Source organism: Molothrus aeneus, chromosome 4, assembly GCF_037042795.1.
Source record: "Molothrus aeneus isolate 106 chromosome 4, BPBGC_Maene_1.0, whole genome shotgun sequence".
Classification (NCBI taxonomy): Eukaryota; Metazoa; Chordata; class Aves; order Passeriformes; family Icteridae; genus Molothrus; species Molothrus aeneus.
Window position 1 is genome coordinate 808,105 of NC_089649.1, and position 27,368 is coordinate 835,472.

General features: G+C 42.2%; 1 protein-coding gene across 32 annotated transcripts in view; it reads right to left on the reverse strand.

Annotated features, from left to right (window-relative positions):
* Positions 1-1,416: 1,416 nt before the first annotated feature.
* Positions 1,417-27,368, reverse strand: part of ANK2 (ankyrin 2) — a 275,430-nt gene continuing 249,478 nt past the window's right edge. For 11 of the 32 annotated variants that reach the window (XM_066549303.1, XM_066549305.1, XM_066549308.1 and 8 more), the window contains 15 exons: positions 26,422-26,547; positions 25,497-25,619; positions 24,674-24,703; positions 22,671-22,692; positions 14,428-20,166; positions 12,969-13,043; positions 12,448-12,579; positions 11,928-12,074; positions 10,559-10,838; positions 8,576-8,855; positions 7,031-7,123; positions 6,528-6,611; positions 5,349-5,513; positions 4,138-4,320; positions 1,417-1,549 (listed from right to left, as the gene is read on the reverse strand). In XM_066549303.1, the coding sequence (XP_066405400.1) occupies positions 1,535-1,549; positions 4,138-4,320; positions 5,349-5,513; positions 6,528-6,611; positions 7,031-7,123; positions 8,576-8,855; positions 10,559-10,838; positions 11,928-12,074; positions 12,448-12,579; positions 12,969-13,043; positions 14,428-20,166; positions 22,671-22,692; positions 24,674-24,703; positions 25,497-25,619; positions 26,422-26,547 (7,494 nt within the window). In that variant the 3' untranslated portion in view covers positions 1,417-1,534. The remainder of the gene's footprint in view (positions 1,550-4,137; positions 4,321-5,348; positions 5,514-6,527; positions 6,612-7,030; positions 7,124-8,575; positions 8,856-10,558; positions 10,839-11,927; positions 12,075-12,447; positions 12,580-12,968; positions 13,044-14,427; positions 20,167-22,670; positions 22,693-24,673; positions 24,704-25,496; positions 25,620-26,421; positions 26,548-27,368) is intronic. The other 21 variants (XM_066549331.1, XM_066549325.1, XM_066549320.1 and 18 more) reach the window with 5 other exon arrangements.

The window sequence follows — 27,368 nt, forward strand, 5'->3', positions numbered from 1 at the left end:
GCTGAGTCTACTATTAAAAAAATGAGATAGCTGTTTAAAAGCATTAAGTTGGTATGTTTGTGTGTATGCGTGTTATGCTAAAACCCTACAGAGCTTCCTCCACTAAATATTAAGGTATAGAACACCCAAAACATCAGATCCCTATGTTCCCCTTGTGGAAAAGAAAAGTGCAGACATGCTAATGTGGTTTTCAGAGGGTCGATTTAGAAATATATATATATAATATATAGTTACATAACAAAATATGAACAGAAACCGGCTGCTGAGGATTGTGAGCACTTGTTCTTTAAAAAACACTTAGAAGATAAAAACTGCTCGCTCAGTGCTAAGAGGGCCAAGAAGCTGACATGGTTCTAGGAGGGTTTGGTTTTGACCTTCAAATGCCACATGCGTGTATCGGCTAAGAGGCAATCTTGATAAAACACGGTGAATTAATTATTTTCCTTGTATAGTGGGTAAGTCTTTGTCCGTAGTTATCTACAGTGCAGTGGCCAGCAGGAAGCACCCCCAGTTGGTCGGTGAGGTCGGCTAAGCAGTGATGGAAACGGGAAACTACCGGAGTTAGGATTGTTTAATATACCCTGCCACAGGTCCAGATCTATAGGCTTGAATACCATATGTGAACATGCTGCAGGTAGAGCTGCTAGCAACTTGGGTACCTAGTGGGGAAGTTTTTCTTTCTTTTTCTTTTGGAAACATTGCAGTGGCTGTGTAAAGGTGACTGCGCAATTAATGGCCACAGTCAGCTGTGATTCACATGAACAGCTGCCTTTTGCCTGACTTGCACAGCCTTTGCCTAGACCGGATCTCTAAACAGTAACTCTTAGTATTCGGTAGCTCTACAGCACTTCCTCCTGGGCCAGTCATCGTCTGTGGTCCGGGTGGTGCCATTCCGTGATCTGTTGCCATTCCGCAGGGTCACTGCACCTCACAACCCACGATGCCCATGGGCAGTGAGTGTTCTGCAGTCTCGTGAGTTCAAATACTCTGCTATTTACAGTTTACACGTCAACTCCTTTGCATGGTGCATGTACACAGTCAGTGGAAGAGGCCTGTCGATGAAGTCTGCTTGGCAAGGGCCATGTAGGTAAGCGAGCGCCAGAGCAAAGGGACAGGGACAAGTGGCAACGCTGACAGGGTGCCAGCATGGCGGATAAATCATCCTGCCTGAAGGATGCTATCTTTGGTCACAAATTAGCTTACAGGGTGAAAAATCATAACAGCACAAAACGCAACTTGGGATGGGGAGAAATGAATTCACTGCAGCTGCAGAGGTAGGAGCAGCAGTGATGGCTCTGCTACCCAGGGACGGTGATGGCTGCATATGGGAGGGGTCACGTGGCGCTGTGCAGGGGCGGCAGCTTCTCACTTGGCCTCCTGTGTCCAGTCCTCTTGGCAGAAGTGCCTAAGAAGCTGCTGGAGGTCATGCTGGAGGTCATCCCTGGGGAGCGCTTCTGGGGTGTCTTCCAGCTCTTCTATGTGAACATGTTTTCCATAGCGGTCCTTCATCACAGTCCTCTTCTGTGTGCTGGCTTTACTTAGTATTGTCCTGGAACCAAAAAAAAATGAGACCTGACTTAGAAAGGCCACGGTTCTGGAGGTCTGAGAGAATCATGGTTTTCAGGCTTTTCCAAGGCAGAGTTACACATGCTGGAGAGAAGGCACAGCAAGGTGTAAGTATGATGCAATAGTCAACTCCTATGGATTTTTATCCTTTTTATTTTATATATTCTCTATATTCTTTACACATGTGTTTGTAGCCTATTATTATAACCTAGCTTCAGTATTTTCTTAGGCAGAAAGACAAAACAAATTCCAGGACCCCTATGCTATCTTGGTATTCCTTAGAAACCAAGGTTGAAATCAGATCTTTGAGACATCTTTTTATCAACAGAGCTGAGTCCTCATCCAAGGAGGGGTGGATTTAGAAGGTACTAGAGCTGGGGCATTACTTCACTGGGTGTGCTTTTAGCTGGGGACTCTTGTCAGGTACAGTAATTTGCAAAATCAATAAAAATTTTACATGCATCATGCAGGGTGTGCATCCTCAGCATTTTCCAGCTGAGGATCTCTATATAAAGGTACCCCTGTTTACCACCCTGTGTCTGCCTCTTATTTCTAGAACCAGAGAGAAAGGCATCCAAGTGCATGGAGAATGGATGATGGATGCAGAGTGAAGGATAGATGCACGGAGAATGAAGGGTGGATTTATGAAGCATGGATGACAATTGGAGAAAGGTTGATGAATGAAAGGAGACTGAAGAATGATGATTGGAGAGGGAGTGGATGGAGAGTGGATGAGCAATGAATGTATAGATGGATGAATGCTAATTAAAATTAGCAAATCAATAGAGACTGTACATGTGTTGTTCTGGGTGTGCATCATCGGCATTTTCTACCTGAGGGAAAGTGCACCTAAGGATCCTTACATAAAGGTACCCCTGTTTACCACCCTGTGTCTGCCTCTTATTTCTAGAACTAGAGAGAAAGGCATCCAAGTGCATGGAGAACAGATGGGTGGATGGGTGGATGGATGGATGCATGCATGCATGGATGGATGCATGCATGTATGGAGACTGGATGACTAATGAATGAGGAATGGATGGATGCATGCATGTATGGAGACTGGATGACTAATGAATGAGGAATGGATGGATGCATGCATGTATGGAGACTGGATGACTAATGAATGAGGAATGGATGGATGCATGCATGTATGGAGACTGGATGACTAATGAATGAGGAATGGATGGATGGAGAATTGGATGATGATTGAAAGGATGGAGAGTGGATGATGAACAAATGAGGAATGAAGGTTGGATGGATGGAGGGTGGATGAAGAATGGAGAGCTGCATGATGATATTTATTGATCTCTAGCCATCCTCCAGCCATCCATCCATTCTCCATTCAATTAGAACTATACTACTTTGCTGAACTTATAAAACTGTAGAAAATAAAGACCAGCCTTTGTATTAACCCCTGTACCCATGTTGTGTGCAAAGTGCTTTATTTCAGGGTTCTGTACGCCATCACCACTGCCAGGTTAGTCATTGCTTTAGTAGCACTGCAAGTAAAGCTTAGCAGGCACTCACTGCAATCCACTCCTGTGACTGGGTTAATTTCTTTGCAGTAATACTTCATCAGCTTGCCAAGCCAAACCTTTTAATTACTGATCCATCATCTTTCTTGATTTCTTTCTCTACCAAAGCAGGGACTTGCACTGTCATGTGGTGACCTGTATAGCTCAAAGCCTCCAATGAAAACATAAACCTTAAATTAAAACACCTGCAAAACACCTGGAGCTCTTCCTACCTTAGTCCTTCATATTCACACAGCCCAATGCTGAGAAAATGCTGAACAGGCACCTGTAAGAAGCAACTGCATCCTTTCAAGCATCCCTCCCTCCTGCAGACACATGACATACAGTGTCTCCTAGGGGGCAGTTTCATTTCAGTAATGATTGTACTAAAGCATGTCACAGTAGTGGCTCCAGACACGTGGATTTACTGAGACAGTAGCTGGGCGCTAAGTGCGCCTTCCCAAGCAGCCTCTTTGAACTTTTACCAGACAGACAGCTTTTGCCCCTTGTTTGGCCTCTGTGAGAAAAAGGGGACCAGGCTGCTGGTCTGGATTCCTGGTCACAAAACCCAAAAATGCATACCCACATCACCTATTGCTGCACAGCTTTTATCTATTTATCTGTTTTTAAGTATTTATTTCAACTTCTAAGACATGCTAATAAAGATGACGAGAGACAGGATGGAGGGGAGGAACACATTCATTTACCCAGGGTGGGGGCTTAACTGTAGCCACTTCTACAATAACCTCCACAGTGATAACACAGGAATGAACTTTAACTGCACTCACACCCAAGACTTCTAAGAATTTCACACAAAGCCTTCATGATGTTTTCTTTTAGTCTTAGCAAGCGCCTTTGCTAATTCTGCAATGCTAGCTTTTACTACACATTGTTTATAGATGCATATTTTTGTAACACTGCTGAGTATAAGAACAGAGTTACCCTCAGCTTAGGACTGCTGGGCCACCGGCTGTGGTCCTTTCAGGAGAACAGACTTTGTCCCTGGGGTTGTGGCCACACTTGCTGTACTGCTGTAATATATAAAAGTTGTTTTTACCTCTTCAAAGTCTTCTTTGGCTGATGGAAGATCAGAAGCCAGGCTGGCATCCCCCAGGTGTTTCTCTGTCCTCTCTCCATGCACTACAGTGGTCTTTATGACCTTGCTGACTTTCCGGCCCTCCACTGGTTCGGACTGGAATTTGGAGGCACTAGAGAGAATGGCAGGTTCAGACAGGGTCACCTGCAAGGTTAGAAAGCACAAGTGAGATGGAGATGAATTCCACACTTCATGATGTGTGCTGGCCAAATTAACTGCTGTGTCTAGGGGCTCCACAGGGTAAAGTGTAGATCTGCTAAGGTCAGCTTACTGGAAAGAAAAAGAAAAAAAACAGGAAAAAGAAAAAAAGAAAAAAAGGGGAAAAATGAAAAAGGAAAATAGAAAATAGGAAAAAAGAAAAAGAAAAAAAATAGAAAAAAAGAAAAAAGAAAAGAAAAAATGAAAAAGAGGAAAAAGGAAAAAATAAAAAGGAAGAAATGTAAAAAGAAAAATAGGAAAAAAGAAAAAAGGTAAATAGAAGAAGGAAAACAATAAAAAGAAGTAAAAAAGAAAAACAAGAAAACAGGAAAAAAGCAAAATATAAAAAAAGAAAAAAAAGGAAAAAGAGGGGAAAAGAAAAAGGAAAAATAGGAAAAAGGAAAAATAGGAAAAAAGAAAAAAAAATTTAAAAAGGGAAAAGAGTAAAAAAGGAAAAAAATACAATAGAAAAAAACATTTAAAAAAGAAAACAGAAAATAGAAAAAAGGGGGTAAAAAATCAAGGCTTTTCTTTCTTGTTACTTTACTCCTAAAGAATTACTTCTGATGAGTAATTCCTGCAAGCAAAAGTATCCGTGATGTTTCTTACAATTCCAGTAACTGCTTGCTGCACCTTGCTTTTGGCCCAGCACTGCTGAGAGCACACCCATTACCAGCTTCTGGTCCTTCCTCACAACTTGGTTGTGCTGATCCGATTGCCTGTAGGACCACACAGTGAAGTACAGCAGGAAGGCACTTACCTTTTCAGACTGTATGTAATTACCTGGCTCTAAAACAGTTTTTCTTTAAATCACAGATGTTTTTAGCCTCTTCAAGAACAGACCAGCACGGTAAACTTACTGCAGCTATGGGGTTCTAGGACTGAGTGGCAGAATGAGCACGCTAAGCTGCAGTGGTTAAGAACCCTGCTGGGGTGGTGCTGCTCTGTGCCACGGCAGGCAAAGCACACCCTACCTCTGAGTGCTCACTGTCACTCTTCAGCACAACTCGCTTCACCACTTTGGAATAACCATCTCCCTCTTCCACAGGGACAGGGGCTTGCGGTGCTCCCTGCATTAGCACTTCCTCTTTTTCCATGCCATCTGGAGCAACATATCGCCGGATGATCTTCCGAGTCACCTGAAGGAACGGAGTTTAGTCCCCAAAGATGTAGCAGTAAAATATTCCTCTTTGTTCTCTATCTAGTATTTGCTACTCAAAGGGCATTTTGTCCTGCATGACAAAGAACCTGCATAGATGGTTCTGTGTTCTATTCCTCATCTCCTACTCAAGAGACTCATCGGGTGCTAAAGCTCTCGAGGCACTGGCTGGCCAAAGTAAGAAGAGAATTACAGGGTCAAGATGTGAAATTTCTCAGGAGAATGGGTGTGCATCCTTCTGTGGATGACCCAAACCTCTGTGTGGCACAGTTCAAGGCACAGACCTATACATAAGAACTGTCACACTTGCTTCTGTGCAATGAGACCAAGGAATCTTTGGTTGGGGTGGTTTATTATTCTACCAGAAATTAAACAGGTTCCAGAGACAGCCTATCCAGCTGAAGGGGTGTGATGTTTTCCCAGAAGAAAGAAGATGGGGTTTGCCACTGTCACAGCTCAGCCAAGTCCTAGACCTGAAGCACCAAGTTGTCAGATAAAGAAAAGAGCACAGAAGTTCCCCTTTCACTTTCATGCTGAACAGAATTTGTTCTTCTAAGCATGATCTGATTTTGAAGATCTAGACTCTGGGTTTATCTGACTTTTACAGACCCAGGCTTCCATTGCTTTCATCAAGACAAGCAAACAAACAAACATCTCAGATAAGATTACAGTGGAGTGGATTTTTTGATGGGGTTTTAAAAAAAGAAATAAACAATTTTCTCCTAAAATATGTGCATCTATGCAGAATTTTCCTTGGCTTTAAATGAAAGTTAAAATACATCCTGTTAGGTTGTACACTGTAACAGAACAATTTTGAGAATCTAAATTATTGTTCAAACTTTGGTATCTCTCATGAGCTGAAATTCTCATTCCTTCCACTCTCTACTCTTCAAATCATGCCTCTTCATAGCAGAAAGTCTGGCATTTCTGTAGATGATTTTTTCTTTCTTTTACAGGGAAGAAAAAAGCTAGCAGGGGGCAGAACTGACAATACCTTCTTTACCACTGTGTGGCCATGTTCATCTGTGTACTGCTCTTCTGTGACTGTTTCTGGTGGCATTTCAGGCATACTATCAGCCTGTATGACAAAGAACAAAGCTCTGTGAAGCAAGGCCTTCATGTGGGTCTTGAAATAAGCCACTTCAACATCAGTTAATTTGTTAGGGAATGGAAAAAAAATCAGCAATGTTAGGGAAAAAAACTATTCTGCAAATAAATCCTTAGAAAGGCATGCACAGAAAAGTGATGCCACAGCACACAGGCAAAGATAAATTATATTGTTATAACAGCCTTGTTGTACATGGGGCTGACAAGCCTTCATCTTCCTCCTACCGAGGCATCTAGGGAGTTTAGAGGGGGGGTTAGCAGTGTTACTGTAATCATAAGGTTTATCCAGTGGAGATGCATTATTTGGAAGCATCCCAGCTTGAGGTGCAACACAAACTCAGGCCTAAGGCAGCACAGGCACATTCAGTGCAGCCATTGAACACTCGGTACCTGAATGATCACCCGGCGCCGAATTACTCTGGTAGTGACCATCTCGTCCTCATCCGAGCTGAGCTCCAGCCCACCTAACTCTTCTGCTAACTCCTAGGGGAAGCATGGAAGCAAGATCTGTATGTGGCACTAGCAGTAGCTATAGCTTCTCTCTTCCTACACCAGCTTTGCAATTCCTACATTTTGCGTATGCTTTGTGGGTTAATTACACAGAAAAATATACAAAAGCTTTTAATCCTCCACAGGGGAAAGTACAGAGCGCAGGGTACAGACAGCAGGACTGAACAGTTTTGACAAGAGGACAGTGTAGCAGTAGCCTCAGAAAGATCAGGAAAAATTGGTAACAAGTGCTGAGCTTGTCTATCCTGCATAAGGAAGAATTAAAAGTTTAAACAAACACCTCGGATGGCAAAGAGAGGCTGGAAAGAATCCGCTGGGAAATAGCTGTAGTATAAAAATATAAAAGGGAAAATAAATAAGGGGAGGAGGTGGCACCAGCTGCCGTTGTTGTTTCACTTCAGTAAAAGAATCAGAAGGAAAAAGCAGTACATTATTTTGAGGACAGCTGTCCTCCAGCTGTACTGAGCCCTGCTGTAGATACCCTTTCAATCATCTGATACACTTTAAATTCCACCTTTCCCTGAGATCCCAGAGGCAGAGCTCGGAAACCCTTCATTCTAGAGGTGATACCTTTGGTCACATAGTAGGCAAGAGAGAAGGCCTTGTTTCTAACAAACACAAAGGTGAAACAATTTCTGCTTCAGTACAGCTGCGCCTTCTCTGCTCTAACTTGGCTTATAAAGCTAATTTCCTACCCAAGGATGCCTTCTCCCTTTCTTCCACTTAGAATGGGCAAAGCAAGCTGTTTATTCTTAAATCTTCATCTGCCAGGAAACTTTAATTCTCCACTAAAAGTCATATGGTAGCTCTCTTTCCTTGCCTGTGGATGTCTTCCCCTCTCTGAATGCTGCCATGAAGTCCCTTGTCTCACACAACCCAAGACCTACCCTGCACAGTTTTTGATATCCTCTCCACTCTTCTGTCTCTGTATCTCTTTACTTCCTGTGTGCTACATAAACACCATTGTTCCAGTACATCCTTAGTACTCTGCAATGCGCAGTTGCTGTCTCTTTTCTGTCTCACCGACTTTCACACCATTTCTGATGCTGCTCTGGGCTAGCCTTGCTTTTCTTTATGAGCTTTACTGGTATTACTTTGTCCACATTACATCTGTTTCAGTTTGCTTCTGCCCCTGTTACTGACACTCTCTCTCTCAGGCACAGATGGAACTGTCACAGGCCAAAGGACAAAGAAGGGTAGAGCGGAACCAGAATTACCACCCTAGACTTTGGGATCTGGGGTTTGCTTCAACTTTGAAAACCTCAGGAGAAAAGCTTTTACCTGAACCGTGAAACCACAGAGGGAAGGAGGAAAAACTCAGTGCCAGATGCAAATTAATTACAAATATTCTTATTTTAAAGAATGAGTGAGTCATAAAAATTGGTTTATTGAATCAATTACATTGAGGCAAAGTTGTTGACTTACCTTTTCCAAAGATTCCTCTTCAAAGCCCCTTCCAGACTTCTCCATCTGCTCCTCAGTGGACTCCACAATTACAAGACTAGATCTCCTTGGAGAGAGGCTTTCCTGGTGGAGCTGGGGGTCCTCAGGCTCTTGGATGATGGGGGAGTCCCCTCTCTGCACTGGGGAGGGAGGCTGAGGGGGGGCTCTCTGAGCCTCTCCCTTGGCCATGCTTGAGTGCGCAGATTTTCCGCTCACTGCTTTTCCAGCTCCCATGGACTGCTCTGTTCCTGGAGTTGTGGCACTGTGAATTACAGGTCCAAGTGAGTTATTACTGTGCAGTGCTTCCCAATTTCCAGCAATGGAACATTAGGCACTGACTTCATATTGTTATGTTGTCTGTTGTTTGGCAAAGTCTAGAAATAACTGATATTCCTTGACAGGAACTACAGAGCAGTCTGTCTGGGAATGCCACCCATCTTACTCAGCAAATCTCCAACTGGGTATCCAACCCTTCCATGCAAGTCTGCAAAACCTGGTATTTGTAAAGTATTTCAGAGAGCTTTGCTTTCACTTGTGCCCTCACATCTCTACATACTACCATTTAGGTTTTTTTGTGGGAGAGCCTGGATTGCTAGAGAAGGATGTGAGGCACCTACAACACTGAGCACAAGCTGTGCAGCTGCAAAGTGGAAAAAACAACTTTCATGTAGAATTCTGGAGCTTTAGCAAGCAGAAATTTAGTAGAGGTTCAGGTTTTCTTTGTAATGGTATTTTTATGGTTGAGCCCTGATTCATGATTAATCGCTGCCCCAAGTTAGTTAAACTTATTATTATATTAGTTACTATGTAACACATTTATAAAGGAAATACATCTAACTCCAGCAAATGTACATTCAATATTGTTGTATATTTCCTCTTGGAGCATGTTCCTTACATGTTCCTATTTAAATCTACCCTGATTTTCCACCTAGTTAAAATTAGACCTGCAGTGTAGTGAAATTCCCCTGTCTTCATTACTCTCGTGTAGTGTTGGCACTATTGTCTCAAAGTATTCTCTGTTCCTCAAAGAAATTAATTTCCTGATGCAAATCCTTAGGGAGCGAGCATTGGTATTTTTGCCTGACACTGCAACAAAAAATTTCCTAGATGGTATTTTCTCCCACAGTCTCTCCCAGCATATCCTGAGCAAAGGAATCCCCCTAAGTCCGTTTGGTGGACTCAACTACCCTTTGAGTGCTGGGAGCTGCATCTCCACATCAAAGCTAATCACCTCCAGGAAAATCACTTCTTTGAATAGGGATTCTTGGTATTTTGCTGGCTTATTAATATCTGACTCTACCCTGCAGAGAGGTCTCAGCATGGACACATAATCAGGGAAGCTGTGGAGAAATAAACATGATCTATTTCAAATTCCATTCCAAATGACACCAACCCCACTGACAGCCCCACCTCAGAATTCAAGTTTTTGCTGCACAGGTCCTCTATGTGTACTCAATCATGTGTTATTCCTGTAAGTACTTGTGTCTTGCCTCAGTAACACTTTGTTTCTGCTCCTTTGGCCATCTGAAATGCACTTTTAAAAGTCCAGTTCTTAAGAGGTAGTTATGAGTTTTGTAAGTAATGATTAAATTGAAAAAAATTGCCTCCATTGAAAAAGCCATCCAGAATCTGAAGAAAGATTTGGATTACTTTCATTAATATGTCATCATTTGTCATCCAAGACATGAGGACTGAACATATACATAAAACCCCTTTCACTTCTCTACTAACCTGAATTTCTTTCCTATGTACTAGACACAGTTATTGCTTTGTGCTCACAGTGACAGACTGACTTTCTCCCCTCAGCCTTAAGGCTTCCTCCTCATGGATTAAAAAGTGAAAACCACAATTGGAGGAAAATTCTAGTGTGTTTGTAAGTTTCAGAGGCAACTGTAAAATCCTCTTATTACACAGAGAAAAGAGAACCTGTTCCCTATGGCTTCATCCTGCTCTTTTGGCACTTACAAATATTCCTGTTGTGAAGCAGATGGTTTCCCTGGCACATCTTGGGGTTTCCCTGAGAATTCAGCTTCTACTTGTTCCTTGTGTGCTTGCCTCAGAAGCTCAGCCATGGACACTTCAGCCTCGCTCCTGGGAGTACTGTCCTGGAACGGGGAATAACTGACAGACACATCTTCCTCGGAGACCAGAGGGGGGTGCTCGGTTGGCTCGCCATCCTTAGATAGTCTCTGCTGTTCCTGCTTGTGTCTCGAGCTGTACACTTCCTCTTGCAGTGCTGAAAACCCTTGCCAAGACAGAGAGATGAGAAATATCCTTACAAGTCTGACCAGAATGCAGAAGTCCTTCCTGTGCTCCGTGTGCATTGGAAATCCCCAGACACAACACGTGACCTTAAGTTCTTGAATACCTTAAGTGGGAGGGCACCTGGCCTCTAGGAGTAGCCCAAGGCATGCCAGATTGCCACTACTATGGTCAGATTTGGACAGTAACAGGCAAAATAACATTTACCCAGGAATTTACCTCAATTTACCCAGATTTTAGTGACTTTTCCCCCCATATCCATTATTTATCTGCTTCTGGAAAAATTAACTGTACAAAAAAAGATGAAAACGCTTCATAGAGGGCTAGGTGGAAGAAGTAGCTCATTTATGTACCATAGTCATTGGAAACCTAGTGAACTCTGAAGAACAAATTGGGGGGAAATGAAAAAGCTTGTACTGAATTTGAGCTGGACAGAGAGGTTAACATTCTAAAACTACTTGGCTGTGTTATGAGAATGCTAATTGTAACAAACAGCCTTCTAGTCCTACATTCTCTTCAAGACTGGGACCTTTGCAGCTGTCTAATATGCTTCAATATTGAGTTAGGCACCCAAAAGTGTCACTTCTGGAAAAGAGGATTTTATACCAAGTAATTTGGAGGTGTTTCTTCAGTTTGCAACCACTGGATCTAATCCACTGAACTTTCAAACTTAAGAAATGCAATAGCATCCTAACAGAATTACAATATCCTGGATACTCAAATCCAAAGGGATTTTCTGTCAAAGCACAGAGTAGTTTCCATTTTTAATATCTTGGTCAAATTCTAATGCAACCTTTTGAACTTTCATGAAAGCACTTGTATAAGCAAAAAACTAAACCCCAAGGTAAACTGGGCAAACGTTACTGGCCACAGGGTTTACTTCTGAAGAAAGCTCAGGTCTTCTACCCGGTGAAATGTGACCTTTGTGATACCATGCTTGTATCCATCTACACTGTCTGTGCTTTCAAAATGGGATTCCAGTGCTCTGTCATGAGAGCAGACAGATGAGCCTGGACCAACATGTCAGAGCAGAGTGCTGCTTGGAGAGGTACCCTAGGCAGGAGCCACTTACCTTCACTGTGGTCCAAAGCCAAGGACTGCTCCGTGTCCACGTAGGTGCGCGTGCCGTGGCCCTGCACGGGGTCTATGCCGCTGGTCTCCATCAGGTGAACAATGTCCATGCGGTTGATTTTCGTGAGACATTGGGTCAGGTTGGTATCTGTGCCATTGGGAGGACACCGTGCAGCTCAGTTAAGAATCAAGCACACTCCCTCCCTTCTCCATAGGAAGGGCATATACAGGAGACTGACTGGTGTCATATAGAAATTATAGATACATTTAGAAGCAGTGCTATGTAAAATCTAAAAAGAACCAAATGGCTGCCTATAAAAACCAGCACTTTGGGTTTTTCCTTTTAACAAATTTGTTGAGTTACTGTGTTATACAGACAAGACTAGAAACAACATTGAGTACAATCCATGGTCATCCTTTCTATAGCCTAAATTTTCCCCAAATTTTCTTTGTGATTACAACACACCTGTCACCTCAGCTAGCAGACTGGAGACAGTTACACATAATAACTGGAGACAAACCTGTTGCATGTTTCCCATCCCTTTCAAGCCAGTATTTGAGGAGTGCGTGGCTCTGGTCTTGAAGAGAATTGGGATTTTCAATTCGGATCTGGTGAATTTGCTCCTCTGTGAAGTCCAGTTCTCTTGCTAGCTCTGAAAAAGAAATCCATCTTTGTAAAGAGGTCTACTAATACTGCTACTACTCCCCTGGTCTAACGTCATTCAAAGAAAAATAAAAGTCTGTGAATTACAGTTTAACCCCAAAACCTGAGAAAACATTTCCATCTCGTTCCATGTTACTTTCACTTGTCCCTGCTACCACTTGCTGCCTCAAGCCTATTAAATGCACCATATTAAAGTGACTGTTTAGAGCAGGTTCCTTTGGTATCCATTTAGGACTCTTGGTATCCCAGACAAAATAAGCTTCTGAAATATTTTTCTAAAACATCTTTAGCTAATCAGAAAATCATCCAAAATAAACATGAGAGGAGTCTGGACCATTCCTCTCCCTTTCTCTCTGGAGCAGAAAGTGTGCACTTTACCTGTCCAGCTGAATCCAAGATGATCCGCAATGTGGGCCAGTCTTTCCTCTGTCCTTTCCTGATCATCCTGTTGATCTAAAGGGCAAAGAGAGCTGGAAGTTGCCTTTTGCAAGTTAAAAACCATTTCTATAGGAGAGAGAGCCCAAGAAGGGAAAGCACTGCTTTTTCCTAGCTGCTGTGCCTAAATGTGGACAGGCTGCGTAACTCAAGTGAAGCTTGTAAATCCCTAGGTTAAAAATGAAGCCAAAAAGCTTGGTTTTTTGAAAAGCATAGGACTATCTAGTTTTTCTCTTTGGAAATCAGATGTTCATGTGAAAACCTAATCTAGGACTGAAGCACCTACTATGCCTATTTTGGCCGGGCATTTTACTCTAAAACATCATTGTAAAGTTCAACTGAAGACTTTGACTAAGTCAAGAGCCATAGTTTTCCATGCCTCCTTAGTAAATGCCAGGGTTGAAGAATCCATCGGGACCAATGCTTCTGATCATGTTCTTTATGTTGTAAGGCAATTTTGCTCAAACAGTCCATACAGCATGTCAGATTATGGTCTGTATTTGAGAGACTGTTAATTTTAGTGTCTTTGACCCTTTGGACGGGGAGCGAGACAAAATACCAACAACGAAGGCAAGGAAAAATCAGATGGTCATTCATCAGACCTCATTTACTTCACTAATGGTGAGAATGACAGCTCCTCCCATCCCCAAAGCTAATTTTAGGATGGTGGAATTTGAGTTTTGATTTTCCCTGAATGCACATGTGAACTGTGACACCTCTGAATCAGGAAATTGCTTAGGGTTCAAGACATGCACGTGTAATTCCGGCTCCTGATTTCCATTACTCACTACTAGCACACAAGTAGGCGAGAGGAAAACCAAGCACCAGAGAATGTGTACTAAAAGAGTTACTGGTGACTCAGAGTTTTCTTCAGACACAGACTGTCAACAAAAAGGAACATAAAAACCTTCATTATTTAAAACTCCTGCAGATCTTATTGTGTACCAACTCAAAAGTCTATTAATTTGCCTGTCTTGCTTTCAATTGATGCCTAAGCATTTCATTATTAGTAGAAGTTAATAGCTAGTAGGGTTAATAGGGCCAGGGAAAGTCAAAAGCCAAAACGTGCATGACCTAAGCAATCAGTTTAATGACAAAACCATACATATTTCTAGAAGTGTTTTTGCTTATTAAGATAACACTTCCCATAAGCATTTATGGTTTGCAATCTTGAGATCGTTTCACAGACAAGAACACAGACACAAGACAAAGAAAACCAAATACAGCTCACAAGGGAAAAAAAAGCACAACTAACCACCAAAAGCTGAAAAGAAAATGCCACACGCATTACACCAGTGCACAAACGCGCACACACACACACACACATCCAAAGAAAACAAAGAACAAAAGAGTTTAATTCATGACATGCGTCGCACAGGGAATCCCAGTCGTTGGCAAATACCTTCAGCACGGTCATGGACATTTTCGTCAGGGATACGTTCAATCTGAGTCTCTACAGACTCATCCCAAATGGGTCTGATGTCAAAGATGTCTTCAGGAACTGACTGCTGAGTCTCACTGGATGGCACATTTTCAATAACTGAAACTTCTAGGGCACTACTGCTTTCATCATCTGAAACTAATTCTTGTTCTCTCTCTGACTGTGTGAGTCTTTCCACTAATTTAGAAGCTTCATCACTAATTTCTTCAAAAAACTCTATGGAGTTTTTGTAAAGATCAAAAAAATTGTCCTTACTCTCTTTTGTGGGACTAAAAGCACTGCGGGAGCCTGTACCACTTCTGCTTTTAACTGGCAACCGTGAAGAAAATACCTTCGATCTTGCTGTTGTTGCCTCATCTGAGTCTAGCTCAAACTTCATCTCACTCTCCCTCTCCCTGGCCTCTGCCTCTGCCTCAGCATAACTCCTAGCTTTGATGGAACGTTTGGTCTTTGTGTCCACGGGACTAGTGGCATCAGATTCCGATTTACTGCGGCTGTCTGGCTTTGCAGGAACTGCACTCGTCACGTCGAGCACTTTGGGTGACTCTGGCTTGCGGACGGATGTGTCCGCATGTGAGTGTTGTGGTTCGGCTTTTGGGAAAGCGGATTTCACGGGAATTTTAGACTTTGGTTTTGCTTGGTCATCTTTTCCTTCACACTGCGAACTGTCCAGGAAGTCATCTGGGAAAAGGCTCTCATTTTCTGATTGTTGCGAGGATTGCGATGTGGCAGCAGCTGTTCTTACAGGGATTTTGGATTTGCTTTCACAAGAAGGCACACTCTCCATTAGAGCAGTGGGGATTTCAATCACAGATCTCTGTTCCTCTGGGGAAGAGTCTGGGGACTCCTCACCCTGTTCAGAACTAACCAATCGAGTGACTTTAGAAAAATCTAACTCATCTTCTACCGCACACTGCTCGGGAGAGATGGGGCAAGGCACCTGACTGCTATCAATCGTATCAGTCTCCATTCTGGAGAGGGGCTCAGCTTCAGAGACAGCAATTTCTTTCTTTGGTGATTTTGAAGAAGCTGAAATACCCATTTTAATTGGAATTCTGGATTTAAGATCTGCTTTTGCAGTGCCTGCGCTGGCACCTTCACCCATCATTTCTTCAGATCTATCACTAGACTCAGGCGATGGGGGTGAATATCTCAATGCATCTTGTTCTTGTATATCTGACTCCTCTGACTCTGACGGTGCAAATGGGTCCACGGACCCCTTCAGCTTTGAAGATTCCACCTCTGCTGCTTCTTTCACTTCTTCACATAAAGAAACTTCTTCCTGAGGCTCCTGCCCCACCTGGAAGAAGTGAAAGCTTTCATCTGGGTAATTTCTTTTGGTCATGTCAATGGCTCCACTTCTAGTCATCTCAAACAACTTGCCTTCCTGAAAAAGAAAAGGATTTTGTTCACTGAGTGGCGTCCCTTCTTCGGTGGGTGTCCTGGCCGGTGTCGTGTCAGGGGTTGTGCCTTGGGATCGCCTGTCTACCATCAACCCAAATATCTTCTGTTCCTCTTCTTTCACCCGAGCTTCAAAAGCTTCATCGTCTTCACGTATTTCACTCCACATGTCAGAATCCACATCAGTTCTGGTGATGACAACCTGACCCACCAATTTCTCTGTTTCATCTCTTATATCCTCAAGGGCAGATTCAGATAATTTTGTTGATTCTGAGGTTGGAGACCCTTGTGATATTGTCTGAAATCCATCCTCTGCTTTGGGCTCTATTTCCATATACACTTCCTCTGAAGAGCAATATTCACTGCCCGTGTCTCTGCTAAGTAGAGCTTCACCAGTCTGATCTTTCTCTTCCGCAATAGAATAGGTTTCCCTAGATAGTAGGCTTCTACCAGATCCTACCTCACTTTCAGTGTCAATGAAGAAATGTCCAGAAGACACATTTTCGTAAGGGCTCACTATATACAGAGCACTACTGTCAGCGGCATCTGCTGCACAGCTGTTGAGTTCCCCTGTGTCAGTGGTTAGGGATGAATGCTCTGGCAAGGGTTCCTCAGCATGAGCAGCCCTGTGAGATGTCTCACAACCTGTATCTGTTTTTCCCAAATCCCTTGCCGAAGCAGAATGGTCAGTGGTGTCACCTTCGGCCAGTTTGCCATTGCATGGGACAGAGTACTCGGTGGTACCGTGTCCACAAGAAAGACCATCTGCCTCTTCTGACACAGCTTCCATAGAAATGAGATCACTGTGTGGTAACAGGGCTGCGGGTTTGACACCTTTGTCAGTAGCATCACACTGCCCCATTGTTAGTGAAGACTCAGAGTGAACCTCTTCTTGACAACTGCCACCGACAGAGTGACAGGGAGTACACCCAGATCGTGTGACCGGGCCATCAGGACTGACCATCTCACAGTCGCCTGTACCATCACAACATTTGGATTCTGCACTTTCTGCTGACACACAACCATTGGAAGGACAAGTGCCCATGGAAGGCTTACAGCTGCGCCCAAGGATAAGCTCCTTTTTGTCACCTTTGCCTGGTGCTTTAACCTCACCTATCCCAACAGAGCATGGCTGGGAATCAATGGGTTGGAAACCTGCTTCGTCAGGGCTAGAGCTGGAGTCAATACTAGGTGGTAATGGTGAGGGTGGCTGCACTCGGATCACAGGCTCCATTAAGAGGCCAGAGTCGGCTTCTTTTTTGAGCCGAGTCAATTCTGGCTCGCTTTCGGAAGAGGAAGAATTCTTTCTAGATTCAGCAGCAGGTGTCACCACCGTGGGTAAGCCTTTTTCTACCACAGTAGTCTGCTCTGATGCTTCAGCCTCCCGTGAGGCTTCTGAATTGGCAATGACAGAAGATTCATCTTGTTTACAACTCCTTTTATAATCTCTCTTTTGTTTTGCTTCTTGTTCCAATTCATCAAACATTTTTATTTTGGTCACCATTTTAAACATCTCTTCTTCAGGGGTGAATCTCTTCTTTGGTTCGTTTTCTGAATCATCCTCTGGTTCTTCGTTGACTTCAGGGATGGTGGCTGACTTTGGTATATCTGCCATTTTAGGTGTGATTTCATAGCTAATTTCTTCTGAACTAGGAGTTTCAGGGGAAACAGGGCTTTTCCCTGAACTCTCCATGAGGGATGTTTGCTCCAGACTGTCATCATCGGCACTTCCCTCAGGGTCACGAAGAATCCTGGAACGCACTGATGCCAGCTCTGGGCAGGCTTCTGCTTTGCTATGAGCAGATGGAAGAGGACCCTGCCCCAAAATACAAGCCTTCACTGTTGGTTCTACGGGGCTGCTTTCAAGGGAATCGCGGCAGGGGGACTCTTTCATAGGACTGGGCTCCAAAGAGTCGGGCGTTTTGTGTGATGAGTTATCTTCTAGCACTGGGCTTGCTTCCAGGGAGTCTTTATGACTTATAGTCAAAGAGTCATCTGCAACTGGGCTAAAGCCTTCACTATCATGGCTAGCAAGTGCAAGTTCCAATTTCTGGGGACTTCTAACTGTAAGACGGTGTTCACAGGCTACATCTTTTTCTTTCTCTAAAGCAGTGTCATGTGTTTCAGAAGACTTAGTGAAATGTGCAGTGGTTCTGGATTCTTTATCCCTGCTAATGTCTTTCACAATGGAAGCTGAGCTACTTTCTTTAAGTTTATCAGCCTCTTCTTCAGAGGCTGGAGGTACATGCTCTTCTGATAAATGGTCAGAATGAGACTCACAAGTCTCAGTAACAGCATCTAGCTGCCTCTTGGTAGTACCTTTTTCATCTTCCTTTGAGGAGACTTCCTTCGTAGAACTCGTTTCTGCTGTTGTGTGCACTTGAGCTGCTCCTTTAGCGTCTTCAATTTGCCCATCAGTTTTCTTTGGTGAGAATGAAAGGCTTTCTGGGCTCGTTTCGGGAGTCTCTGCCAGACCCTCATGCTTGTAACTTTCCTCTGAGCTGATCTGAGGAGTTCCATCAAGTAGGCTGCCTGGAGAGTCAGCCACACCTTCGTGTTTAAGGCTCTCTGAGCTCCCATCGAGAGCAGCACTTTGCAGAGAAAGAGCAGGAAGGAATCCATCTTTCCCATACTCTGTGGGAAAAGCAGCACCAAAAGGACTGGTCAGTACTTGCTCCAAGTTAACCTCTCCCTCCTCTGTCACTGAGAGATGTCGGAACTGTTGGTATTTGTCATTATCCTCCAGTTCTTCTTTAATGACATCAGAAAAGTCTGTTGAGGTTTTCCTGTCAGGGCTGATCTGGAAGTCAAGATCCCCCTGATCATCAGAAGTCCTGCCCTTCCCAGCTGCCGTTTCTTTGGCACTTTCAGCAATCATTACCGGAGGGAGAGTTTGGGTTGGCTTTTTGCTGCTCTGCTCTTTTACTTGGTCTTTGCCACTAGCTTTTTTGGCAGTTTCGATGGTGGAAACTTGAGTTTTTCCTTTCTTTGATTGTGGCTCTTTCTCTGCTTTTGACACCAAGCTTGGTTTGTCCTTCTGTTTGTCTGTCTTGAGATTTGACACTCGCTTTGTTTCACTCTGCAAAGGAATTGTTTTCTTGCGGGGAGTTTCCTTCTCAGGGGCCTGTTGCTTCTGCTTGACAGATTTGTGTTCAAAGAGTCCGGAAATATTCTTGGATGGGTCTTGCCCTGACTGGAAGGCTTTCATTAGTTCCCGAACAGACATGGTCTCTTCAAGTCTCTCTGTCTTAGAAGAAGGTGAGACGGGCGGCTGGGCTTTTTGTGCTACTGGCTTTTTGACTTGCACTGATTTTTTAGGTGCCTTTTCGGCAGGGCCTTCTTTTGCCTGAACTCTGACAGGCAGTTTTGAGCGTACTTTTTGCTCATCTTCCACTCGTTTCTGAAGAGCTTTCACTTTATCCTTTATTGAGCCAATGGGAGTTTCCTCGATAACAGGGGACACAGCTTTAGGCTCCGGAGTGCCTGTCACCTTTAGGCCAGGCTCCCCAGCCGGTGCCTCGTCTGCAGTGAGCTTAGGCAGTCTCAGTTTCTCTCCGCTGCTGTGTACCTTGCCTTCCTTTGGCTTTGGCTTTTCTCGTAGTTTTGCCCTAAGGGGCTTTTTAACTTCTGAGGCTGCCTTCTGTTGCTCCTGTGAGGTTGCTTTCCCAGTTTTTGGAGATTCTTTTCCTTTTTTTTCAGAATCCCTGCTTACTGCTACAGCTTTGATTTTCTCTTCTACTACCTCCTTTTGTAAGGCCTGTGGCTGTCCCTCATGAAGAGAAACGTCTGGTTTTAAATCCTCTGCAAGGTAATCCACCGCTCCTGTCATGTCTGGCTCCCCTTTTCCTGTTGACCCTTTGTCTACCCTGACTTCTCCGTGGCTCGGCTCTGTGACTTCTGACGGAGCATTTCTCCTGGCCTCTTCAATTTCTTCATCACTGACAATGATCCATTCTTCTTCTAGAGGTTCTTGTCTGGAAAGGGACTTCTGCAAAACATGTTCTTCTCTGGTGTAGGATCCGCCTCTCAGAATTTCATTTACTTTTTCTAAGTCCTCTTTCACTCTTTCAACTATTTCAAAAGGTTCTCCTGGCTCTTCGTCAGCAGACTTTTCGAGATCTTTCACCTTAATGGAGCCTGATTTATCAGAAGGGTCACTTGTCAGGATGGCAGTCATTTTGATCAGATCTTGTTTCATCTCAGAAACTTCAGACAACAGGTCTGGACTGGCTAGTACAGGGACTTCATTAACCAGATGGCTTTTCAGGACAGATGTTTCTGTAGATTCTGTCTCGTCATCTTTGATGCGAATGAAAAACATTGAAAGTAAAATGGAAATCAAAAATAGAGATTGGAATATGTAATCAGGACTGAAAATGAGAGTCTTTGGCTGTAGTGGTGGGAAGGTCAACAAAATGGGCTGGGAATGGTGGATCCACAAGATCTGAGGGTACAAGAGCAAAGCAAAGCTAACAGGGGGTGGGAAAAAAAAAACAACTGAAAAGGAAAATGGCAGGAAATAACTTGCTTCACTTTATCTCTAGAGCACAACCACACATACAGTATCAAAGCTGGAACAAACCAAACCAGGACACCACTAAAAAAAAACCCAAAACAACAACAACAAAATTTCAAATCAAAACCAGAAGAAACACAGTGAAGTTACACAAAGAGAGGCATCTCAAGATTGTTCAGATGTTACAGATCAATGTTCAAATAAAAAGAAAAACAAGAAAAAAGGGGGAAAGCATTAGAACTGATTCAAAGTCGATTTCCTCTAAGAGAAAGCCAGTGTTAGCAAACTGTCAGAATAACATTGGGTTAACAGTTTTGTTTTTCTTAATGACCAAAATAAAAAGCAAAAAGTAATTCTGCAGTAATCTAAAATAGGATCAAATATGTGGAGATCTGAATCAGCTGCAAACCGGCATTTCATCTAAGGGGATTTCACACCTACACAATGAAACAAACAGGCTTTTGTTTTAAGAGGCATGGTCCTTTCCTTGGAACATCCTCATTGACAACTAATGAACTGACTGAGGAAAGAGAAGACAGAGAAGAAAAGGAGAGAAAAAACTGTGAATCAACTTAGAAGTGATTTCAGAGTTTTAAAAAAATGTAATGTATGGCAACCCAAAGTCACAGACAGTCACACTAGACACATACATACAATTCATGTAAGGCAAGTTATTTCCATGCAAAGCAAAGGTGTTGCAAATGCTGCTGGGTATGTAGCTTCGGTTAAAAACAAGAGCTCTAAAAATTATTCATATAAATTAAAGGTACATGAAAATACTGTAAACATACTGTGGTGAAATATTTGTCTAATCTGGCAATCAATATACAGGAAGATAGCTGCAGATAATTCCCATTATGTCATAGCTGCCTGCTGGTAATATTTCATTTCAGCAAGGACTAGCAGAAAATGGATATTGAACAGAACAAAACACTGGAGAACTGAAGCAAGTTACAAACAGAACACAATACTTAGGAATCACAGATGGACATTTTCCCTTTAGAGGTAGCATGTCACATGGAACTGCACATTTCAGCACCCCAGTGAAAGTCAAAGAACTAATGCAAATAAGGAGACCTTAAGCAAAACATAATTATCTGTCTTTATTTGTAAAAAAGATCCATTTTGCTACGCTGTTCTCCTGAGTGTAACGAATGCTAAATATTTGTGCTGTACATTAATTAGAGCCAGATTGCTGCAGGGTATTGTGGTGCTGAAAATGTGGTCTTTTGGTGCTGCTGCTTTACAATGAACAGTCTGGTGCATGTTGAAATGCCAGCCAGTAATTTTGTAAATTTGTAATATGGACTTTCATAAATATCAAATGCATGACTCTTTCACTGGCCAATAATCGAGTTAATCAGCCTGAAGCAATGCAACTCCAGCGGGAAATAAATTGCAAGTGCTATCCAGACAGTGTGTGGCTAGAGCAGGAACACTCCCTGGGGTTCTCTGGGGCCCTGGCAGAGAGGGCAGTGAGGAAGTGGCAGGAGGACAACGCAAGACACCGCACTTTAACTGCAGAGGAGGTGATATGTTGCATTCCAAACTGGAAACATGGCAGATGTCATGCTTTTCCTGAACAGATCCAATAAATGGCTGCATTTGGAAGCAGCTCTCATTAGAGACACTTCTGTGTGTGCAGAGATTAATTTGATTTGCCTCTCCCATAAAGGAGATGTTTGTGAACCCCTCGCCCATGGTCTCTCATGGTCACAGCCTGATTGGGCGTGTACAGAGGGTGTTTGTGCTATGCCAAGCTGTCAGGTCAGATTTCCAGCCATATTTCACCACAGTAAAGGGTGGGGCAAGGGAGGGAGGGTTAAACAGGCTGATTCCTTTGGACAGTATCACTTTTTGGCATGGTTGTACTCCTTGAGATTAACAAAATAGATGGGAGTCCTCATTAGGTTTTCATTAAAAGTGATACTGTCATTTGTCTCAAATAAGAGGCAAGAATGTGTGTCAACAAATGGAGAAAACAAAAAAAAAAAACGGAGGGATGAGCATTCATACAAGCAAAATAGCAGTAGCAGGTTCACTAGGGATGTCAGAGGAAAGTAAAGGCTTAGATGAACGGTTTTTAACTGTATTACTTATTAATTTACGTGTTAATTGTACTGAATTGGATAGCTGCTGAGATATTAAATTGGTTTTCATTACGTATTTAAAGTATTGATGTAATTAGCAATAGCAGTTAAAACTTAGCTTTTTCATGCTTATCTTTACTCTTATCATCTCTCATACAAATTGCATTATAACATTCTCAAAGAAAAAAAAATCTTACTTTTTTCTGAAGTCATATCAACCTGGAAGAGGAAAAATCAGGAGATTTAAAACTTCAAATATAATTGCCATACAGAAGCCACAGGTGAAATGCTAGTTGTATAGAGACGCATGGACTTAAATGGAACCAAGAATGCATTTAAAATAACAGTAAAAGCAGTAAAATAATAGTAAAAAGAACAGTAAAAGTTAATTTATTTAGGGTCTCAAATACCAAGAAAATGGTTACTTCACTATAGTTATGGTCAACAGTAGATGCAAAATGTTGCAGTGTATTTTCTTTAAATGCTCTTAGCAATCATAGAGGACCTAAACTTTTGCATTACCAGGTGTGTGGTTACATTGCTCTTAATTTATTTCTTCCTGTCTAAAGCAAAATAGTGAAGGCATTTGGTCCATCTGGAAGGCAACCAGGAAGTTTCATGCATTGTGTTTCCTTGGACACATTCATTCTGAGAGCATGAACTGCATTTTTGCCTCTGTGCTCAGTGATGATGAAATGCAGGTGCACCAATGATGGCAGAACTGCCCAAGGCATGACATGGGGCTGGATGCCACTAATGGCTATTGATACCTTTAAATGGAAGCTGTGATGGCCCTCACAGGCCCCTTTTGTGATTTTTCAGAGTTATTTGGGTACACATCAAAAAAACCCATACAATTTTACTGTTATTCAAAAGATAACACAGTCCTTGTCAAAAAAGAATTGAACAGAACACAATCTCAGGCCATGAAAATTGAAAAAGCAAATTTTTGAGGTAGCTTTGTAATTTCAGTTTATTTCAGTTCTGCTAGCATTTGTCCACACCAGTACATGTTGTTTAAATTTAGCTGTGGAAAAATTTGCTCAGAAGTAGCATTAAAGCTTTAATTTCCTATACAAACTTGTGGTAGGACAACTGTGAAGAATGCCAATCAGCTGTGCAGTACTGCTGGTACAAGATACTGGCACATGGTAAAACCCTCAAGGGTTTTAGTGAGTGCTGAAAAGGTTTACACAGTTCAAACTATTCTTTATAAAGATAAATACAATATGCTGTCTTAGTCAAGATGTTAGAAACCCTTGCCTTTCCATGAGCTGACACTGAACAGAAGGAAATCCCTGGCCATACGTGCGTGTTCATGCATGCCTGGCAATCCTTTAGGCTCACATAATTACATCTCACAGCCAGCAGTGTGTGTAACAGATCTGTAATAGCCTGGATTCCTCTGATGCACACATTGTCCTACATTGCCTACCTTGCATCCCTAACATGTCCTAGCTTCCCTCACTTTCAGTTCTTCCAGATCAGTCCAGATTTATGTCAGCATACTAATTAATATTATTAATATATAAATTAATGAAGTCAACAAAAATAGTTTAAAAAGCTTATAGCCATCAATGAGCTTGTCTTTTTGTGCTTTAGTTTCCTATAAAAAATAGAAGTCATATTTACCATAGGAATGGTAAATATTTTTATAATGATAATAGAGAACTGCAAGCCATGCCACAGAGCTGCTGGATCTGTTGTGCAGTGCATGGGAAAGATGTCCATCATCTCTGGGGAGCTGGCTAATCTCACAGTGTGCCCAACAGCTGAACACCATCAAAATATGAGGGCGCTTTTCTAACATTCCTCATCAGTGCACGAGTCAGAGCTTAAGGAACATCTCTAAGTGCCAGACCGGGCTGGGAGCTCAGGGGGGAGCTGATACAATTTAGTTAGTGCTAAAGATGAACATTCTAAACCTTTACTTGTTACTTCTGGGTTAACACTGATTCTGTACTGGATGTCCATCACCCAGCTCAGCAAAGTGTAATATCCATCTACTGGATGTTATAAATGGAGAAGACTGGCCATTTTAACATAGGCAAAATTCAACTCTGCCCATTCCCAAAGTGAGTCTGTGCAAGGCCCTCTGCTGTGTCTGTAGCACTGAGCTAAGGATCAGTTCTGAGTTGTGCCTGTTAGTTGTGTTTGAGCAATGTGTGTGGGCAACAACATGCTGATTTAGCAACATTACCTCTTCTGGTTCTGGATCTGAATCTGATTCCTTTTGGTCCCAAAGCGCCATGCAAAAAGAGAAGGGGGAAATAGAGCAGGCAAAAGGCAAATTTTTTTTAGAAGAGAATAGGAAAAAGTAACTTCCCACAACATTTAACAGAAAAGAGGAAAATGCAGCACATTTCTGCAGTTGATTTCTTATGACAAAAAGCAGCAAAACTGAACTGTCAATTTAAACACAAAAGGCTATAGAACCGAGCAAAATACAAACTGAAAAGTTAGATGTCTAGTGATCCTTCTTTGTACCAAAACTTTAAATGTATACATGCTTTTTTACCCATAAATTGGCATATATAAACACTTAAAATATTCAACAACTATTACCATTTCAAGTCACAAAAATGTTGAGATGCTTTGCTTAAAAATTATACTAAAATGCTATAATAAAGATCTACTATATTCTAAAAATGCTGAGAAGAAAATTATCATCATTTTGGGCAAATACATCTCTAAAAGGCATGCAGCTTCTAATCCAACCAGGAAAGGAAAAAACCCCTTGTGTTTTCAGAGAATAAACATAAACTGACACTTTCTAAGGAAACAAGTGTTTACTCACTGAGGGCACTCCCACTCATCTCTTCTGAGACCTCAGGAAATACTTGACTATGTCTCCCAACACTGGCATTAGGAGTACCAAACTCAAGACACCAAAAGCCCTTGCATGGAATTTTTTCCTTTTTCAAGCCCCTGCCCACAAAGCTTTAACCCTGTTTTGCCCTCCTCCTCATTTCTTGTTTGCATGATAATGCTGATGCCTGCAGCTGGGTATAATTTCACAGTACCTTTGTGTAAATGGGTAAAGTGATGTTTAAATTACATATGGCTTGATGAACGAGGCCTCTGGTAGATTTTGGCTCCTTCATGAATGATAATCGTCCACAGGGCTCTTGAGTGCTATCTCGGACCTGGCACAGGAAAAATAAACACATTTAACCTGCTGCTCTGCTGTGTGACCTGCTTGTGTCTCTCAAAAACTGTTCATCAGGAGGGACCAGATGGGGAGAAAAAGTTCACTTAGGCAAAAATAATGTGTTTTCACTTTTTCCCCCCGTTGTTTGTAAATGTACATATGGATGTGTTTGTGTATTCAATATATATTGAATGTTGTTGGTGGAAAATTCAACAGGGGGGGAATCTGCAAAGCCAAAGGAAGGCAGTGGCACAGATAAAGGTGTAAATTAAAATAAGCTTACAAAATATTGCTGGTAAGGAGGGAGAAAGTTTAACATTTGTCTAGCAGCACACAGCAAATACAACACAGTGACAGAGTGGGTTGATTTTCTCCACTTACTGGAAGTTTCCATTCAAAAATAATTTCTCTAAGAGTGTTATTTATATAGCAGCAATAGTTTCCTTCTTTGTAGTGGGAATTCCTGGGTAGAAGGAAAAGTCTGTGGAAGAGGTTTCCAGTGCTTTCTAATCTCCGTCTCAGAAGAGGTGGTGATGGTGGCTCAGTGACAGCAGCCCTTCTGACCACAGTGGGTTAATACATTACTTAATTTGAGAGGAATGAAGGGTTTTTACTTTGGCTTTTATTTTACAAATTTTCCTACTCATAAAAAAAGTTTTTTTAAGTGGAATAGTGCTGGGATAAAATTAGGTTCCAGTTGGGAATTTATATAAATTAATAGTTTGGCTTTCCTTTGTTCACAAAAAATATGGTGAAGTGATAACTTGAAATATCCAAAAAGGAGCCAGCAACATTACCTTAACAAACAGAGGAAGTCTATTTTCTTTGAAGGCAAAGAAACTGAATATATGGTGCTGCCCACTCTTTGTGAGTGGCACTAGATTGCCAAAGCAGTCAACATAGATGGGTTTTCCTTCTAACACCTGTTGGAAAGGAAAAAAAGCAAACAGTTAACTAATCCTTGGGAGGTGATTGGGATTGCTTCTTAAGGATAGCTCTACAACAGTACAAATCAGTTTGTGGAATTATTAGGACTTGTCAGCGTTTACAAGATTTGTTATGTACAGTGACCTAAAATGTGTGGAAACATATCAGATTATTAAATTCCAAAGAGACCAGATTGCTAATTTAGTAACAATAGTGCAGTACTTTAAATGACAACAGTATATTACTCAGTGTCATAAATCCAGGGAAACTTTTAAATATAGATTTTAATTTTGATTTTTGATTGACTCCAATTTTAGCATACTTTGCTAACCTGGCCTCATCACCACAGTCAAATAAATATTCTCTTCAGCTGTCAGAACACAGAGTGTGTGCCTACTGAGTCCATTTATTTCAGCTGGATCTGTAGAGGCCTAAGAGCTTTTGAAAGGCAGGCCTCAGGTAAATATCTCTCTGAAATCTCTCTATAATGGCACTGCTTGTATCTTCAGATTGCTGTTGTTATGGCCCCTCCGCATGGTTGAATATCAGATCAGCAGTTTGGGAAATATTCCATTCAAACTGCAAATACATTTGTGGCTCATCCTTACTTCCCAGAAATTCAGCCTTGTCATTCAGTTTGATAAGCTCATATTTTGTCTTGCTGATCTGCACAAGAGATACCTGTCAGAGCTTCAGGAACAGCAAGGACAATTCTTTTAAAGGTGGGATTCTCATGGAAAAGAGACAGAACTAAGCAGAATGTGCCACGTAAGTTAAAGCACCTTCAATTTGTCATCCCTTCTAAGGAAGCTGACAG